The 19,185-nt window shown below is 36.7% G+C and overlaps 1 protein-coding gene across 16 annotated transcripts in view; it reads right to left on the bottom strand.

Annotated features, from left to right (window-relative positions):
• CADPS2 (calcium dependent secretion activator 2) overlaps positions 1 to 19,185 on the bottom strand; it is a 477,993-nt gene that overhangs the window by 358,368 nt on the left and 100,440 nt on the right. For all 16 annotated transcript variants that reach the window (XM_039860904.1, XM_039860896.1, XM_039860905.1 and 13 more), the window contains exon 2: positions 6,294 to 6,407. In XM_039860904.1, the coding sequence (XP_039716838.1) occupies positions 6,294 to 6,407 (114 nt within the window). The remainder of the gene's footprint in view (positions 1 to 6,293; positions 6,408 to 19,185) is intronic.

The following is a 19,185-nucleotide window of genomic DNA, read 5'->3' as shown; positions in this document are numbered from 1 at the left end:
CATGTGAAAAAAGGCCTTATCAATGGCATTCCTGCAAAGTTTAAAAGCGATTTTGACAGGTCAAACATTCCTTGGAATACAAAGAGTAAATCTTTCTATTCCAAAGAAAAATGATAAATAAATTTTCATCAAAATATGTAAATGCAGATCTATCCAGCCCCTCTGCCTCGAGCTTGCACACATGAGGCTAAGTAACACTCAGGTTATGCACGTCAACTCTAAAAATTAAGGTCACTACATAAAACGAAACAAAAATGCCTTAAAGGGCTCTCAGATTTCACAAACCAACCATTAAGCAATGACACTTAATTTGTAAATAAATATTAAGTGTTGAATGATGTCAGGGAAAGAGAGTGGGTAACAGGAATGACACCTAACTGATGGCTGGCGGTGGGAAGCTGCAGCAGACACTCCTTAAGAAGAAGCTAATTTAGGAAGAAGCTGACTGATGAAATCAAGTTCCTAGTTGTTCTGGACTAGGAAGTTACATAAGTATTTTTTACATGAATGTGTATAAAAATTCAAAATCCTGGAACTGGATTTTTTCTATTCTTTACATTTAGGAGGTGTGAGAGCAGGGAAGGCAAGGAAAAGGAGAAGTATAAAGAAACAAATTAACTCCTGAGCCTTGTGCAATTGGAGGGAACCTCAGAGATCATCTTCCCCCTTTCAACAGGGCGGGAAACAGGTCCACAGCAATGACGTGAATAGAATGCCACCAACATTCTATTCACAGAGCTACTAATCCAAAACGAGTAGTAGCTGGAATGAGGAGGGGAAGAAGTATGAAGCAAACCATTGTCATCAATGATTTATGAATAAGAAAATACAATCCAAAGGAAATAAAATGGGATGCAGCTTCTACTTGCAATGTGAACATGTTTTTCATTCTGCTAGAACTGGAAATAAATGAGTATCAGAGGTGGGGAAATGTACATAAATTTGAAAATAAATGTAGCAAAACAAAGGGTCAACATTCTTCTTAGTGTATAAAGAATATCTGCAAATTAATACTTAAAAGATGAATATCCAAATGGAAAAGTGGACAAAATATATGAACAGGTATTTCACACAGAAGTATGAATGACCAGTACAGAAATGTTAAGCATCACTAACAGCAACGTAGAAACAAGTGAACCTAATAGTTGGCATTTGTTTTATGATAATAGCAAGTATGAAGAAAAATATTGGTACTCTCATATTGTTTTTGGTAGCATAAATTGTTACGATAGCAATTTGGTAACCTGTATAAGGAGTTTAAACAATGCTCATTGCCCAATAATACCACTTACAGAAATTTATCAAAGATGAAACAATTTAAGAATATGTATGATCACTTCAGCATGATTTAGCAATTAAAAATTGAGAAAGCTTAAGCGTCTAAAAATAAAGAAAAAAATAAAATTTGATATTGGTACACGATGGTCTATAATGAGCTATGAAAATGTTTGCTATTAAAGAAAGCCCATGATGTAATATTAGGTAAAAAAAAATTTAAATGATTCCAGTTTCATATACAAAGAGAAAAACCAAACTGTTAAAAGAGTTATTTATAGATGTTGGAATGATAGGTGGTATTTGTTTTCTTCTTCTTCAAATAATTACGACTATTTAATTGGATTTTATTTTATATCTTATTAAATTTATTGTGGTGACACTGGTTAATAAAATTATATAGATTTCAAATGTACAATTCTATAATACATCATCTGAATATTGCATTGTGTGTTCACCACTCAAAGTTAAATCTTTTGTCACCACATACTTGATCCCCTCTCTCCTTATCTACCTCCCCTTCCCCCTGTTCCTTCTGGTAACCACTAAACTGTGGTCTGTGTCTAGGATTTTTTGTTTGTTTGTCTTGTTCATTGGTTGCTTTTAGTATTATATTCTGCATATGAGTAAAATCATATGGTTCTCAACTTTTTCTGTCTCACTTATTTTACTTAGCATGATAATCTCAAGATCCATCCATGTTGTCACAAATAGCAGTATTTCATCTTTTCTTCTGTCCGAGTAATATTCCATTGTATAATGTACCACATCTTTATCCCATCATCTATTGAAGGGCATTTTGGTTGTTTCCATGTCTTGGCCACTGTGAATAATGCCGCAATGAACATACAGGCATGCATATCTCTTTACAGATAAATGTGTTCAAATATTTTGGGTAGATGTCCAGAAAGGGGATTGAGAAGAGAGGGAAAAGGAAATAATTAAGACTTTTTAGAACAGTTTTAGGATTACAGAAACTTTTCCTTTTTTAAATATTTTAAAACTGTCTAACATAATTATATTACTTCTATTAAAAAGTGTTATTAAAGTAATATCAAAGTAGAAAACTTCTGAATCCCAGAACTTAAAAATGCTTTTTAAATGAAAATATACAATTAAAGGGTCAAAATTAGAACTCAATATTTCCAGATGAAAATGAGTAAGTTTTCCTTTTACATGAAATTTGAAAATAAACACTGAAAACTTTTTATTTAATTTGGTGAAGGAATCTTCATTTGTCTCATTAACAGGCAGAAAATCTGAATAGCAAATGGTGATGGTGGAGACAAGACATTTCAATACTTCTTTGGTAACTTTTTAAAGATTAAATACCTGTTACTCTCATCCATTCTTTGGAACCAGAAGAGAACATAAACAAATTGAAATAATAAAACTACACATCCTTTCTGAAAATTTGTGAACAAAGCCAACCCACAAAAAGGTGAACAAAAGCTCCAACATCCATTTTTTTTTTTAACACAAACACAGAATTTGCAAGATTCCGTTATGCTGAAAGCAGCTAGTTACATTATATATACTGTCTTTTGGAAAACTCCAAGAGAAAGGCCAGTTAGTTTTCCACATATCTGTTATAAATCACACTGTCACTGGTTATATTTAGATGAAGTCTACCTGAATTTTTTGAATTTTTTCAACTAGATCAACTAAACCTATTAAATGACAGAATCACTACTGATAGAATAATAGTTGAAAACAGCTTTATATAGCAAATAAAACATCCCTAAAAAAATAGACTTCAAAAGACCTAAAAAAACAAACAAAAAAAGATCAGAGATTCATAGAATACAAGTTTAGAAAGAACACAAAAGCCCAACCAAGTTGCTGAAATATTTGCCATCATACAGAGCCCTGAAACTAAGAAGAGTCACAGTCAAAAGTAATTCCATAGCAATACTGAAGTGATGCTTTAGAAAAATAGAATTATGGGAAAATAAGAGTAAAGAACAAAACACATCATTTCTACATAGAGCAGTAAGTGCTGAATACTCATCCATTTAGTCAACAAGTATTTGTTAAATGCATTTGAGTGCCACGCCCTGGGGGTACAACAGCAGCCAGGACAGAAAGGCTTCCTTCAAGGAACATATACACTAGAAGTTTTAAGATCTAAATCAACACATTTCTCAGATTATGATGTGGATCAAAATCAACCAGGTGCGAGTTCAAAATTCTGATGCTCCATATCCACGAATTCTGACTCTATATGTCTTGGAGGAAACCTAAGAGTCTGTTTTCAACAAGCTTTTGTGGAAAGAGTGAGGTTTTAGCTCTGCTCTTAATTATCTTGCGGCTTTGGGCACAAGTCACTTCATCTCTAAGACGGGAATAACTCTGTTCAAAAGGTTTATTCTAAAAATTAAAAATATTTTTTTGAAGTGCTTCACATAGTACCAGGCACATTATATTCAAAATGGCAACTATGACACAACTGTGGCATATCAGAAAGAGTCCAAAAGTTTAGATTTACATATAACTTAGATGTTAACCAAGTATGTAACACTGTCCAAGTCACTTAACCTCCATGAGCTTTAGTTTCTATTTATGCAACTTGTGGGTCGCAATATTTGCACACTTTATCACAGAGAGATATTGGAAGAAAAAAATAGATATTTTGGTAAGCTATAAAAATACTACATAAAGGCAGTAATAGCAGAGACTACCAGAACTGTTAGTCATAGCAAAGTACACAAACATCAAAAAAAGGAAAAAATTCTTGTGGGGAAAAAACTGAAAAGCCATTTTTTAACCTTATTTTTCCAACAAAATGTACTTACTCATGCAAGAGTTTGATTATCAACTCTGTGCCACCTGGGAAATAACTCCCTAAATGTTAATCAGAAATTAACATTAGCAGATTGTAGTCTCCGTAAACCCATCACTAACATCAAAAATCTTGACGGCACTTGGAGGGGTGTGCAAAGACAAGCTGGATACAGTCTCACAAGTCAACAGTGGCTAGAAATATTATCAATAGAACAGAAAACCCCTGGTCACCTAGTCCAACCGTCCCTTCAATACTTATCTCTCTCTCTGTAACAACCCTAGCAAGTAATCATCTAATTCCATTGGTTAGCAATCTACCAGTTGTAAGTAAGTCATCTGGGGAGGTTTTAAAATTATAAATTCTGCAATTCTGATTCAGAAAGTCCAGCAGAGCTCTAGGACGTGTATGTACAGTGTGCCTCAACTGTCTGTGAAATGCAGCCAGAATTTGGCCTCCAGTGATGCTGCACTCACCAGTCCGTCCAGTATGTGGCCAGTGTGACCAAACTCTGCCGGTATTAGGTTCTTATTTTCCCCACTTCGCTTCCATCTTAGTCTTAGTTTTATTCTTGGGACCACGTACAACACAAGTCTAATCTATCTCCAGCCTGAACATCTTCAGTTCCTTCAAGTAACCTACAAATTATGTTTTAAACCTGATAACCCTAAATATGTTCATATATTTTTTATTAAATATCATGCCCAGAAGAGAACACCAATCTCATATAAATACAATGGAAATACTCTCTCCTTCATTAGAGTTACCATATTTTCATTAACACAGCTTAAGTGTGCCTTTTACTAAACTGTAGCCACATCATATTATGATTACATCTTTTAAATAGACTTATTTTGGAAAAATTTTAGATTCACACAAAAGTTGCAAATATAGTACAAAGAGTTCCCACATCCCCCTCATCCAGTTCTCGTTTTCCTAATGTTAACATGTACAGTGCCATAGTACATTTACCAAAAAGGAGCTGTTTTATTTTTAAAATGACATCTTTTTTTTTAACACAAATTACTTTTCTTAGCCACATTCCTTCATCCTGAACAGAGACTTTTGGCTTTCTTTTGTTTTATTACATAATGCAAGTGAAGGCTCTTAAATTCCATCTTTTAAGACTCAGGGCAAGATTTCATCTTGTAAGACTCTGACTCAAAGACTAGGCTCTAGAGTCTTGCAAGATAAAATGTAGCATCCTGTATTTAAGATTTTTGAGGTCCTATACTTGTTGAGATATTCTGAGTCAAAATTCAGTTAGACAACATCCACTACTGCCGCTAGATTCATGCCCTACACATAACTGGGAAGCAAGACTTCCTTCTATACTTTCATCCAATTCAACAGGCTGACGCTTGGGGGAATACAAACCTCCCTTGGGTGCATTAAGTAACTTCTGATGCATACCATCAATGAATTACAAACTCAACCAATTATACGTACATCCAGTTCCTTTAGTTTTCGTGCAAAGATATTATTCCCTGTCCCCAGGAAGTTCAGACACATTGCGTCTCCACATTTTTGTTTTTTACTAGTCTAATATATGTTTGCATGTTTTGCTTCTTCGGCTGAAAGGTTTAGAGTATCTGCGCAATGGAAGGAATCCATTCCCCCAATGACTCTGAGATGCTTAGGAAAAAAAGAGAATCCTCTAAGCCTAATATCTACTGGCAACTCACTGAAGCAGCTAATGACCATGTATAAAAACCATTGCTCATAGGAAACCCACAGAGGATTCCTGATGAGTCACCAACTAAAATAAGAAGAAACAGCAATATGGTATTGGTGGTATTATTCCTACAGGAGGACAAGAGAATTCAATTTATCCTCTCGAAATTAGTTACTGGTCTTAATTATTATAAAGTTTAGGGAACAAAATGGCACGAGATGGCAATTTGCTTTGAAATCCCAATTAAAAAGGATAATTCAGACATGTGGACCCAAAGATAGCTATACTTGGCTGTATCGATCACTGCCAAAAGATTTTTCTTAACTTTATTTCTCCTTGAATGGATGTGAATGACTTCCAACTCTGTTTATCTCTCAAAACCAAGCTGTGGAATTAGAGTTTTTAGACTGCAAAATAAACTTGACAGTGCTTTCAGGAAGACTGCAAACTCACGCCTTTTTTTAAAATCATACTAGTGAGTTTATTATGATGGGAAATCCATGTTTAAAACATCTTTAAGAAACCGTCAGAATGCCAAAAAACAAAGCTCTTCCAGCTTACCTCATAGTAACTCCGAACGGCGTTGCAAAACGCTTCATCAGCTACAATTTGGGTTTCCCCGTTGAGGAAGGCCTGGAACCGTTCTTTCAGTAACTGCAATTGCTGCTTGTTAAGCTATAAAAAAAGGGAGAGAGAGAGAGAGAGAGAGAGAGAAAAGTAGCTGAAAAACTAGCCAATGCATGAAATGTAATGATTCTCAAGCTATATTTGCTATATGTGTATTAAATGTGACACCCAGAATTAACTTTATGGTAACGAAAAATAAAATCTAAAAACTCCTACTATTTATCCTTATGGCTCAATTGTAACACGTTTCCGATTCACTTCCCCCGTGTACTCTACAGTCCTGATATCGCAATGAAATCCAAATTTCTATTCCAGAGGGAATTTTTGTGACTACAACCCTGGCCTCTTTGCAGAGATAGGATGAGAAACTGATGTGTGTAAAATTGCCAGCTGTCCTGAACAGAGAGGGCAGAGAGAACAAGCATTCTCGGAGGCGAGTGGACAGCCATCAGCCTTGGACAAGAGATAACGGGGAGAAAGACGGCAAAGGACAGAGGGGTTCTGAGAAAGAATTCCCTGGAATGGACATCTGTTGGATGCCAAAAGTTTGAATTCCATGAACAAATATGTCCGTTAATGACTGGGTTAAGATCAATAAAGGAATGACAAGGAGGAAACAAATCCGAAAGAAAGCAAAGGTGCAACAAGTGGTCAGTGATCACCTTTAAGCTCACTGGGGGAAGAACTGTGAACCAAGGAGAGGAGTACAAGTTTACAATCATATGTCTTCACTTTGGGTCTAGCAACCGTAATTATTACTGAGGGTGGTGGGCTAGACACGAACTACAACTCACCAACCGTGTCCTCTAGTCATCGACTACAGACAGAGTCAACTACTTAGTTTCTAGGGCCCAGTGCAAATGAGAATGAGGAGCCCCTTGTTAAAAATTTAAGAATTTCAGGACACCAAAAACAAGGCATTAAAGTAAGCTTGGGGCCCTTCTGAGCACAGAGCCCTGTGCAGCTGCGGGGGCATAAACTTCACCAGCAGAGGGCACATTAGGTTATGAAGAAGCGTATTTTTTAAAGCTTAACTGGAGAGAGAACAACAGTGTCTTGCAGATAAAACAACAAATCCCGAGATGCATAAGGAAAAGGACAGGAGTAATCTTTCCATTTCATTCGATCCTCATCAGACTATTCAAGAACTCAGTCCAGTTCTGGATTCTACAGAGAGATGTGAAGCATTTGGAAATCTGCTGAGGATAAAATGATTAAAGGATTAGAAAGACTAAACAAACTGGTATGATTTGGCTTCGAAAAGAAGGCTGATGTGAAATAAGTTTAAATCTGTTCAAAAGGCTTATTAAAATGCCATTCAAATATGAGAGATGAACGCTTTCCAAGATGGGTTTTATTTAGGAGTCTAACAAACAAGACAGTTTGTAAAGATACTGTTGCTGGTAGTAACAGACTGATAAAGAAGTGTCCTATTGTACCCCAGTGTAAAAAAATATCTTGCTCTGAGAAGTGAAGAGAGAAAATCATTCCATTTCTTTACTAAGGTTATCTCCTTCCTTTTAGGGAAAGCTAACGCAAGTTGAAATGCAGAAACATCACCATTATATTACATTCTCCCTTTCGATAATATGAGGGAAATAAAAGCAGGTACCTTTTGTGTATGTGTACTAGCAAGGCAAAGTAAGTCCATGGCTTTAGCTCTCTAAGCAGGGCTGACAAAAGGGACCAGATGGAGATAGGACAGCAAATGCTGAGAGCAAGACAGCTAAGTGCACTTTAGCTGCCAAGACCTGGGAACGTCCAGGAAGGGCTCGACTTGCAAACCAAGTATCCAGACAAAATAATGAAAATGTATATGGGAATACCAGTGAACTAGAGGAGATATAAACTATCCTCTGTCCTAACTCCCTCATTTGGTAAATAAAATAAATATAATTCAAAAGTTAGAAACTATGGATTTCTTCATTCAATATTCTTTGATCAGACACTTTGTTATTTAAAAATGTCTCTGAATCTTTGCAATTTCTAGTTAACCAGTGTGTAACTTTAGCTATCGTATCAGTAAGTTACTTTTTGGTAATTATGGCATGGAAAATTCATGAATACAAATCAAGGAAAGGAGATTTGAGTAAACCATCTTCTTTGAAACTCCAACAATGCTGTCCTATCTCCATCTGGTCCCTTTTGTCAACCCTGCTTAGAGAGCTAAAGCCATGGACTTACTTTGCCTTGCTAGTACACATACACAAAAGGTACCTGCTTTTATTTCCCTCATATTATCGAAAGGGAGAATGTAATTCGCTAAACATGCCAGAGTCATCTGAATAAATATCAGCCTTCAACTTTTTAATGAATAAAAATTATTACAGTTACATTTAAGACATAAAATGACAACAAATATTATACAATGAATGGATACTTCATTAGTAGAGAGAAGTCCACATTTCCACACAAAAGATATGGGGAGGAAAAAAAAATGAAATTTAAAATCTAGCAGTGGAGAGCTGTCAGAAAGCAGAGTTCCTTAAATATTGTTTGCATTATCAAAATAAGCTACATGACATATCGACAAATAAAGATTGATGGAATAGACCCAAGAAATGGATATAATCAGAGATGTACTATAAAATACCCTTATTACACCTAAAATCAGTTATAAATGATTTATTCGATCGATGATTTTAAAATAACTGGGAAGCCATGCAGAAAAAAAGTAAATTGGACCATAATACACATTATTACAATCGAAATGAATTAAAACCTTTAATGTAAAAGATGAAACTGTAAAGTTACTAACTAAAAAAAAAAAATAAAATGGGAGAATTCCTTTAAACCCTGGTATGAGAAAGACCTTTCTAACCATGAATCAAAATCCACACATCATAAATTTAAATGCATAAACATAACTGCAAAGATAAGTTTAGCATAACAAAAAAAAATACCATAAGTAAAATCATTGGGAAAGACTAACTAGAAAAAAAATACTTATAATTCATATTCTAAGGAGCTAATTTTCCAAAAAAAAAAAATGGATCCTAGAAATTGACGGGAATGTAACCAATAATCTAATAGAAAAATGGACAAAATGGATATGCTCAGAGAAACAGAGAAATGACAGTTAAGCTATGAAAGCATGCTTAACTTCATCTATAACACCCAAAATGCAAATTAAATCTACACGAGAGAAGGATTCTGGGAAGACAATGAAGTAAAAAGCATCAGAAATGTGTCTCCCACCTAGACAACAAATGCATTGGCAATATGTGTCTGATGTAACTATTTTGGTTCTCTGGAGTCTACTAGAATCTTGCAACTTAAAAGAGAAATCCTGAATGGAACTGCGGTTAATTTGAGTCAGTCTCCATTCTTAGCACCGAAGCAGCTCTCCATCCCCCACCCCTCAGCCCTATCGCGGGGAGGGGAAAAAAAAAAAGCCTACAACCTAAATTTTTATAGAGAAATAAGTAAACAATACTACAAACAATGGTAATACTATCAGCTCTAGAAATAAAAGGAAATATACTCCTATGTACCGATATGAGAAGATCTTTAGTCTAGGGGAAGGAAGCTAGATATAGACCAGTATGTAAAATAAGCCACCACTCCCATAGAAAAGAGGCAAAATCAAAACTTGTATTTGAATTTGCTTCCATATGCACTCAGAAACTATGGAAGAAGGATGGCTGTGGGAATCAGACACATGAAAAATAAAGGTGAAAAAGATTTTTCAACTTAAACCACTTTATTCATTTTAGGTTTTAAAACACAGGACTCACCTACTCAAATTTTAATTCAGATTTAAGTAAGCTATAATACCAACTGTGGACATCTTTTAAACTCAGAGATTACAATACATCACACAATTTAAATCTTATTATCCTACAGGGAGACTGGACAACCGACTTTTCAATTATCCTTTTGGGTAGATTTGAACTTGATTGTATCTCTTTTTTAACATTTTAAGGTTGAGAATTTCCAAGAAACTTAAGCTTTTTATTTTCAAGTTTTAACATAAATTGCTTTAATTAAAGCAGGTATCCATCAGAGATGCTGAACTATCAGGATAAATGTTCTAGAGCAGGGGTCCCCAACCAGTACCAGTCCGTGGCCTGTTACGAACCAGGCCCCACAGCAGGCAAGTGAGCAAAGCTTCATCTGTGTTTGCAGCCGCTCCCCAGTGCTAGCATCATGGCCTCAGCTCCACCTCAGATCACCAGGCATTAGATTCTCATAGGAGCACTGGTCCCTAGCACCCAAAACATTGGGGACCACTGCTCAGAGCATGGCACAGATGAAAGGGAATACCAGCACCTCACATGGAATTAAAAGACACACCATGGACAACACACCACTGCAATCAATGCATTAATTTTTACACAGTCCATACCAAGTAGCCTCCATTTGAACCTATTAAAACTAAAATACATACACACTCACTTTATTACCTCACAATGATGCCAATTCTAATTTCAGACAGTTATAAATTGAAACCAGGTCCCTTTGACTTCCAGACAATCCTAGTTTTATGCTAAGACAAAAAAGACTGTCTTCTTCTTCAACAGAGCAGTTCAGGAACCTGAAGACAGGTACTGGAGTATGTGTGGGTCTTCTCTTTCCCAGAATAAACTTTGCCAGTTCCTCCAGCGTCCTAAGCGTTGTCCATAAATTAAGCATTAAACAGTTAAATGAAACTAAGTATAAGAAAGAACTTTGAAAGCTATAATATGATGCAAATGAAACTCCTAAAATAGCAATGTCCCTCCTAAAATGTAGTAAGTAGACTGATCATGATTCTCCTAGGATCGCGTGGCCAGCACGGAGACGAGTGGGAAGACCACATCCCACATTCTAAGTTTATTAATTCAACCGAAAAATGAATTCTTCTTGGCAGTCATATCAACTGACTAATACTGTGCTTATAAACAACAGAAATTTCTAAAATATTCTTACATGTGCCTCAGCAAGCCACATTTCATCTCACTAGATTTATTTGGTCCATTGTTTCAGTTTATCCGGATTTTTTTTTTTAGGGGGGATTTCTAGGTCCTTCACCCAATGATCAGAGAGCTTTCCTAGCTTTGTTATATCCACAAACATAATAAAGTGTTATCCACAGTATTCATCTGGGTCATTATAAAAACCTTCATCAGTTCAGGTGGTACAAAACCTGTCATTACATGGATTCACCCAGTTAGATAAACTCTATCAATTAACACTCTTTGGGGCATTTTATTTTATTATTACTCAGTCGATATTTTATTTTTGCTCACATACTGTCTTCACATTAGTACATTTACCAATGAATAAGATATTTTTCAAAAATAAAGGAAACATTAAACATCAGAAATTGTCTAATGGGAATTTTAAAACAGCTTTATATATGCAACTAAATTGTAGATAGTTAACTGGAACATAAATATCTGTGCAAATATCTAAATACAACCAAGAGATTAGCCTTATAAAAAGAACATTTCAAACACTGACAGTAAAGGCTACATTTTATAAATCTTGGCTGGCAGTGATTATTTATCCATAATAATAATTGCCACAGAAAAAAATGTAACTTTCAGAAGTCAGACATGTTTTGTTTCTTAAGTTTTTCTTTTCTTCTTTTTCTTTTTTAAACATTCAAATTTGATTCTAGCCTTTTCATTCTAAGTCACGATCAACTGCAGACTTATGCCAGAATCTCAACTACAGCAGGAGACCAGCCATTATGCTACTCAGAGACCCAGCAACCACTGTTGTGCAGAGCTTGCCCTGACCTGTGGTGTCTATTGCGTGTCTTGACACTCGTGGTGGGTGCTGCATGACTTCCTGGTGAGTAAAGGTGATCACAGATTCCACAGCAAAGTGGCAGGTAACTAGTGGGCACCGCAGCTCTGGGACTGGAGTTGGGGGGTGGTGGTGTGTACCTTAAAGAAAGGTAGAAAGATATACTTTTTTTCAGGGAGGTAAAAGGATTTACTCCAGGCAAAGATGGTCTCTGAAATGCACAGAGGCATAGCTTTAATGCCTGTCATGAAATGCAGTGAAAGATATTAACAGGGAATGACTAAAACAAAGGTGCTAGCTATCTTCTTTTCCCCTTCCTATCGACACTTTATCAAAAGATCTAAATAAAAGCACTGGGGCCAAAAAATCAGCGCCTTCTACATTTCTGAAACCATGGACCTCCCCCAAATGCATACATGAACAGAATAAAGAGGGGCCCCGGCCACATTATAAAATCCTTCGGGAGGCATTGCTATTAATAGTGTCCTGTCCAATTAACTTTTCACATAAGCCCAGAATTTAGGACAATGAATATGCTCATCTAAGACGACAAATACCAGCTTCACGTGACCAGCAACATGGTGAAATGACTAAGTTAAGGCTAATGAAATATAAGCAAAAGTGTGTGTGATGCCCAGGAAACCATAAAAGGTGGCTAAAGTAGATACCTTTTGCCTCTTTCTCTTTCCTTATTTCCTACTGGCTGGAATTTGATTTGCTCGGTGCAACTATCAACTTGGCCCATGAAAATGGTGGAACAGCAAGATAAACAGAGCCCGAGACTTCTCCCAGTGTGGAGCAGCCCACCCAACTCTGGACTGCTATTGCCCAACTTCATTTATGCGAAAGAGAAGTGAACTTCTCTATATACAGATCACTTACTTGGAGTTTATTATATAACATGTGACTGAACTAATTCCTAACTGATACAATTCCCAACGAAATACCCAACCAGGAGGAATACGCCACAGTACTGGTAAGGTTTATTCTAATACTGAAATATAATATTCTTTCCATGTTATTTTATATGAAAAAAATCCTTATCCAATGAACGTGCCTACTGAACAATAAATGCCAGAGTCTAAGTGCCTGAGGTAAACTGAAGATAAAGTTGTTTTGACAGACTAAAATCTATTGTCTCACAGTGTTGAAAGGGAGGATGAAAAAGCCCAAATCTGCAAATACTGCTTTAACATATTTTATAATAAAATGTATATACGCTAAGCGATGAGTACAGAAAAGCAAGATCCCATTACATTGTGGACAAATGGGCCGCGGGCTAGGCTTACTCAGCCACTAAGTGAACTACTTCTACCCACATTCTCCCTGACCCGCTGGAATTCAAGCCTCAGCAAAATCACGTGCCATTAAGGGATTGTCTCAGGGGAGGAAGGCCACCAGTAATACAGACACCAGGAATGTTAAATCCATGAATTCTATGAATTCTCTTGCTGCACTGTACTGAGCACATTCCACACAGGTCTCATTAAATCTCCCTAAGTTTCCTATAAATTGTTTATCCTCATTTTACAAATGAGGAAATTAAGCTCAAAGAAGTTAAGCATCTTGTCTAACTTCACATCTAGTGAGAGGCAGGGGTAGAATTTGAACCAGTATCCTGATCTAAAAGCCTATATTCTTTCCAATCATCGCACTATTTTCTGTTTCCCTCCTCACAGCCACTCTTTTTTTTTTTTCAATAAGAGGTGTTTACCCCTATCTGATATGTCATATATAACTTTAATGTATTTGCTTATTATTTAAGCCCCTATTAGAATAAAGTCTGTTTTAGGATAAGAACTTGATTTTTGCTCATGGCTCTAATCCCATACAACAATGACTTGCAGATAGAATATGTTACATATATACATATATGTATATACATATTTTTAAGAATAAACAAAGAAGCAAATGTCAGTCAGTTGCTATGAAACTATTTCTAGGACGGCCACATCTACTCTCATGTTCACCTAATGCCACAAAAACCGTTGGTTTATCATGCAATTATAAAAACTCAAGATTACCTCAAGCAACTATAATGGAGGAGAAGACAGCCTCTCATAGTTATCGTCATCTATTTCATTAATTAGTAAGGTTTTATATGACTAATGGTGCAGCAGAGTGAGTAATGAAGAGCACAGGCTCTGGTGCAAGACTGTGTCCGTCACTATCTGTCAAGTCTTCAGGCGAGCATTAAACCTCAGTGTGAGTTCTTCATTGAAAAAATGAAGGTAGTGATACTACACATTTAATAAGGCTGGTGTAGTAAACAAAAGGAAAAAAGTGCTTAGCACACATTAAATGTTAGCTATTATTTTAGAAATACATGGTGCTTTCATTTCAGCAACTGCAGAAGCTACAGACAAAAATGAATTTTGTGATGGCTGCAGATGCACAACGAACAAGACTGCCCAGAGCTGTACGTCCAATATGGTAGTCGCCAACCAACATGGCTACTGAGCACTTGAAATGTGGCTGGTCAAGTTGACATGTGCTCTAAGTCTAAAACACATGCCAGATTTCAAAGACTCTGTGCAAGAAAAAGAATATGAAACATCTCATCAATGCTTGCATATTGGTTACATGCTGAAAAAGGTTTTGAATATATGGAGTAAAATAAATTAATGACTCTCAACTCTTTGTTCTTCCGTGTTTTAATATGGCTATTGAAAGTGTTAAATTATATGCGTGGCTCACATTATATTTCCACTGGAGAGTACTGTTACAGAGGAATGTGTGTGATGGCCAACTGTCCCTTGAAGATGACCAGGGCCTTGCTGTACCTGAAAAACTGGTGTGGCCTCACTCACAATATACAAGCTTGTGGCAAAGTCCTGTGGTACGACTGAAGAGAAATTGAACAACAGACAACATGTAACACCTAAGTATTTGCCTAGTACTTTCAACTGTCAGAGAGTAAAGCAGGTGTTATCAGTCCCATGTCATGAAACAGTAAAGACTGTGAGGTTAAGGTATGAAACCAGTTAGGTCGTATAGAACCGGGGTCCTAACCCAGTCTCCTGAACCCAAGTCCATGGTTTTTACCCTATCACTACGAGCCCCCTATCCTGCTGGCATGTCCTTTTTTGACTCTGTCTTCATTTTGCTTAGTCTTACAAAAGACAATCAACTTAAATATTGACAAGTTATTCAATAATCTGTTTCATGTTCCTGAACATGATGATAGTTAGATGAGAGAAAACTGGCATATCTTGTTGGTCATTATCCTCCAAAAATTTGCTTTAGGACCTTTTTATTCATTGACCAGCATCTGTTTGGCCCACCACTCTGAGAGTGAATGGACCTATCCGCATTAATAATATAGGCTCATCAAAAGCAAATGCAAACCAACGTGATGGCTAATTTTTATGCATCAATTTGGGCTAAGGGACACCCAGATAGCTGGTAAAAAAATTATTTCTGGATGTGTCTGTATAGGTGTTTCTGGAAGAGATTAGTATTTGATTCAGTAGACAAAGAGATCTGCCCTCAGCAATGTGGGTGGGTATTACCTAATTCATTGAGGGCCTGGTCAGAACAAAAACGGCCAAGGAAGGGTAAATCATCCTCTCTCTCTCTCTCTCCTTCCACCCCCAAGCTGGGAGGCCCATCTTTTCCTGCTGCTGGAGATCAGAGCTCCTGGTTCATGGATCTTCAGACTCAGACTCAATTATACCACCAGCTTTCTTGGTTCTCCAGCTTGCAGATGGCATTGTGAGACTTCTTGGCCTCCGTGAGCTAAATGCCATAACAAATCTTCTCTTATATATACCTATACATCCTTTTGGGTCTGTTTCACTAGGAACCCTGATTAACACACCAATCATCATAAAGGATAACAGTCTCAGCAATTTGTTGCACAAAAACAATTTAGAAATGACTATTGCGATAGAGGGTTCAAAGAAAAACAAAAACCTTAGGAGCCATTCTAAGGAGTTCTTAGTAAAATCAAAAGTCATTCCCTTCCCCATTAAGCCCTGACAAAATCCATAAAGCTTCTTAAACAAGTAGTCTTGAAGGTTTACTATGGGGGAAAAAAAAAAAGGCAGAAAAAGGAAGCTGTCCAGCACATGCTCTGCTTCCTCATAGCCCTGCAAAGTCAGAAGAATCACAGGCCATCAGACAAACTTTCTAGTCAAAGCTTTCCTACAAATAATTCTATCAGACTATATCAACATAAATCATGAGGAAACTATCCTTTGAAACAATGATTTTTCTCTGACCACCCTTAATAAATGTATTGTTTAATATCTAGTAATAATAGCTAATACCAATTGACCACCTACTACACAGTAAGCTCATTTCTAATCTCTTTATAGAATTATTTTAAGCTCCCCATGAAGTAGATTCCTTGTTTCAAATAGGAGGAAGCTAAGGCCCAAGGAAGTTAAAGTGGTTCAGGTTACCAAATTTGGGGGCAGAGGCAGATACCTCTGACTGGCATGCTTTTAGCCACTGACTACCCTTGGGGTTTCCTCCTTGAACTTCTAAAGTCATATTCTCCATACCCAGGTCAAGACACAGGACCCTGACCAGAGCCTAGCAAAGCCAATCATATGATCTGATCAGCCCTAAGAGGTGAGTAAAAGCTCTCCTTCCCCCTCATTACCTCCAAAACGTCATCCCATCATGCTTGTTTATATCGCTGAGGCTTTGCACACACTGCCAGCTCCTATTCAGGTAGAGCCTCCTATAAACCTCCTTCCTTCTGCTCTCCTCAAATTAAGTAATCCTATTTTCTCTGTGCTACTTATATACCTCATACATATATCAATCTTTTGCCTAAAATGGCTTTTTCCTCACTAAGGTACAGATTCCTTAAATAGCAATGCTAGTCATACCTTTCCCCATCAAGTATAATGTTTGCTGATATGAATTCATCTACAGTGAAAGAAAATCCAGAGTAAAATAGGGTATCGTGATTCACGACTGTTTTTCTGGGATGTATCTTGTCATAACCACTGACAAAAGACTCCAGCAGTGATAAAACTGAGTGAGAAGAAAGAGACAGTCTAAGAAAAGAATTCCAAGATAGTTTGTGTGTTGTCCAAATAACAAGATCATGGCCAGACTCAGAGGGGCCTGAAGAAACACAAAGGATTTCTTTGTTGAGCTGCAGTGTGCATAATTCTGTGTTGCAGATGATATTGTTCTGTGTTGCAGATGATATTGCCTCAGTACCATCTGGTACTTCATGGCAAAATTCCGTTTGCTGAAGCCACATTTGCAGGAAACAGAGACTTCATGTTCGTCACAAATAATTCGGACAGACTCAGCAGCCGACAACTGCAAGCTGACCAGCTCCATGCCACATAGTGGCCTTTCCGGCAGGTGAGAAGCAGTTTAAGATAGTTCCTTTTGAAAGAAGAAAATACAATATAAATTTGCTTTCCCCAAAAATGTCTGAAGTTTCTGCTTCCTTCTGAAGTAGATATGTCATGGATGAGAAATGGCTATCTGTAAAGGAGGGAGAAGAAGGGGTAAGGGACTTTTAGTGCCCCATCTTTGTTGGCCCATGCTTTTGACACCCACAAGTCGCAGAATTGAATGAGATAAGCCTTAAGGTCTACCTCACTCCTTTAATTTATTAGGGTGTATTTGACTAAAAATTGCAGAAGCGCTCCAATTCAAAATGGCTCATGAAACCGTAAAGGGGTTTATGATTACATATTTCAAGAAGTCCATAGGTAGGAGGGTTCCAGAGTCATTTAATTCAGCCACTCAGTGAAGTCATCCAGGATGCAGGCCTTTTCCATCTATCTATATCCTCCATGTACTGGCTTGTCCTCAGGTTTACTGCCTCCAAAGAAAGCCATATTAACTCTCTGCTAAGCATCCCCAACAGCAATAACCAAAGATTGAAAATGAAAATATTTTACTCTAAAAAAGGGACAGAGTAAGGAGAAAACTTTCCCAGAAACAGTACGTCCTCCAGCAGATTTTCCCATACATGTCACTGACTAGAAATGATTCGTGTGTTCATTCCTCAAGAAATCACTGAGGGAAGAGAAAAGCAATATCACAACTGACCAATCAAGAGTCACTCTGGGGACTCAAGGAATCTAGCCACACCGCATGATAATGGGCCCTGATATCTGAATAAAACCAAGGGTCTATTAAGGAAGAAGAGTGTAGAGAATGGCTACAGTGTAGGCAACTAGCACTACGGCTCTGCCCTGACTTTCTCAATAAGAAAGACTGAACCGAAAAGCTGCATAGAAAAGATCGAGACTAATGTCTTCTAATGTCTAACAATATTTCTCTAACAAATAACAAAATCCTAGTCTGCAATTAAAACATCTTAGCTGCAATGATTTTGAAAATAATTTATTTCAAATAAATTAAATCATGTTGATTACTGCATATCTATCCATGTGCTTAGGAAAAAAAATATGCAAGGATCACATTACTCCCTTAACAATGAAAATTATTTCATATTTATTTCCTTCTCTAAAGGTACAAATTTTAGCCAGCAAATATGCTATGCTACCTCTAAGATATCATGGTAAACATATTTATTTAGCAAATTCAGTGATTTGGGAAGATTAAATGGATAAAAGTCCTCCTCAAGATTAACACTAAAATAACCGAACATCAAAACTAGGAAATCATAAACATCTGCTTTAGATTTTTGGATTCTAAAAGCAATTCTGAAGTCATTTACAGAACACTGCTGATAAGTAAAAGCAAATGGTTAGCACATTTACTCACCAAGTGAAGTCAAAAAAGGAACACATAGAACAATTTTCCCATTAAGACAGAAAAGCAAATGGGAGTCTATTCTATCAATTAGTTTTTAAGTAGTTAACAAGCTAGCTTTCAAATAATTAACAAAAAATAATAATAATAATAACAACAAATAAAAAACAAACCCAAAAAGGTATTTTAAAATAAAGCCTACTCTAGGGCCAGTTTAGTTGAACGGCTATTTTACGCTAACTGCTAAGTACACAGTATGCCACGTCTTCCTCCTGGAAGGCCAGCGGGCTTCCAGGTAGGGCTGCCAAATTAAATACGGGCTGTCCCATTACATTTGCATTTCAAATAAACAATACATAATTTTTGGTAGAAGAATTTTATCATTATCTAT

Source organism: Pteropus medius, unplaced genomic scaffold, assembly GCF_902729225.1.
Source record: "Pteropus medius unplaced genomic scaffold, Ma_sr-lr_union100, whole genome shotgun sequence".
Lineage (NCBI taxonomy): Eukaryota > Metazoa > Chordata > Mammalia > Chiroptera > Pteropodidae > Pteropus > Pteropus medius.
The sequence above is the reverse complement of the archived record's forward strand: the minus strand, read 5'-3'. Positions and strand labels throughout refer to the sequence as shown.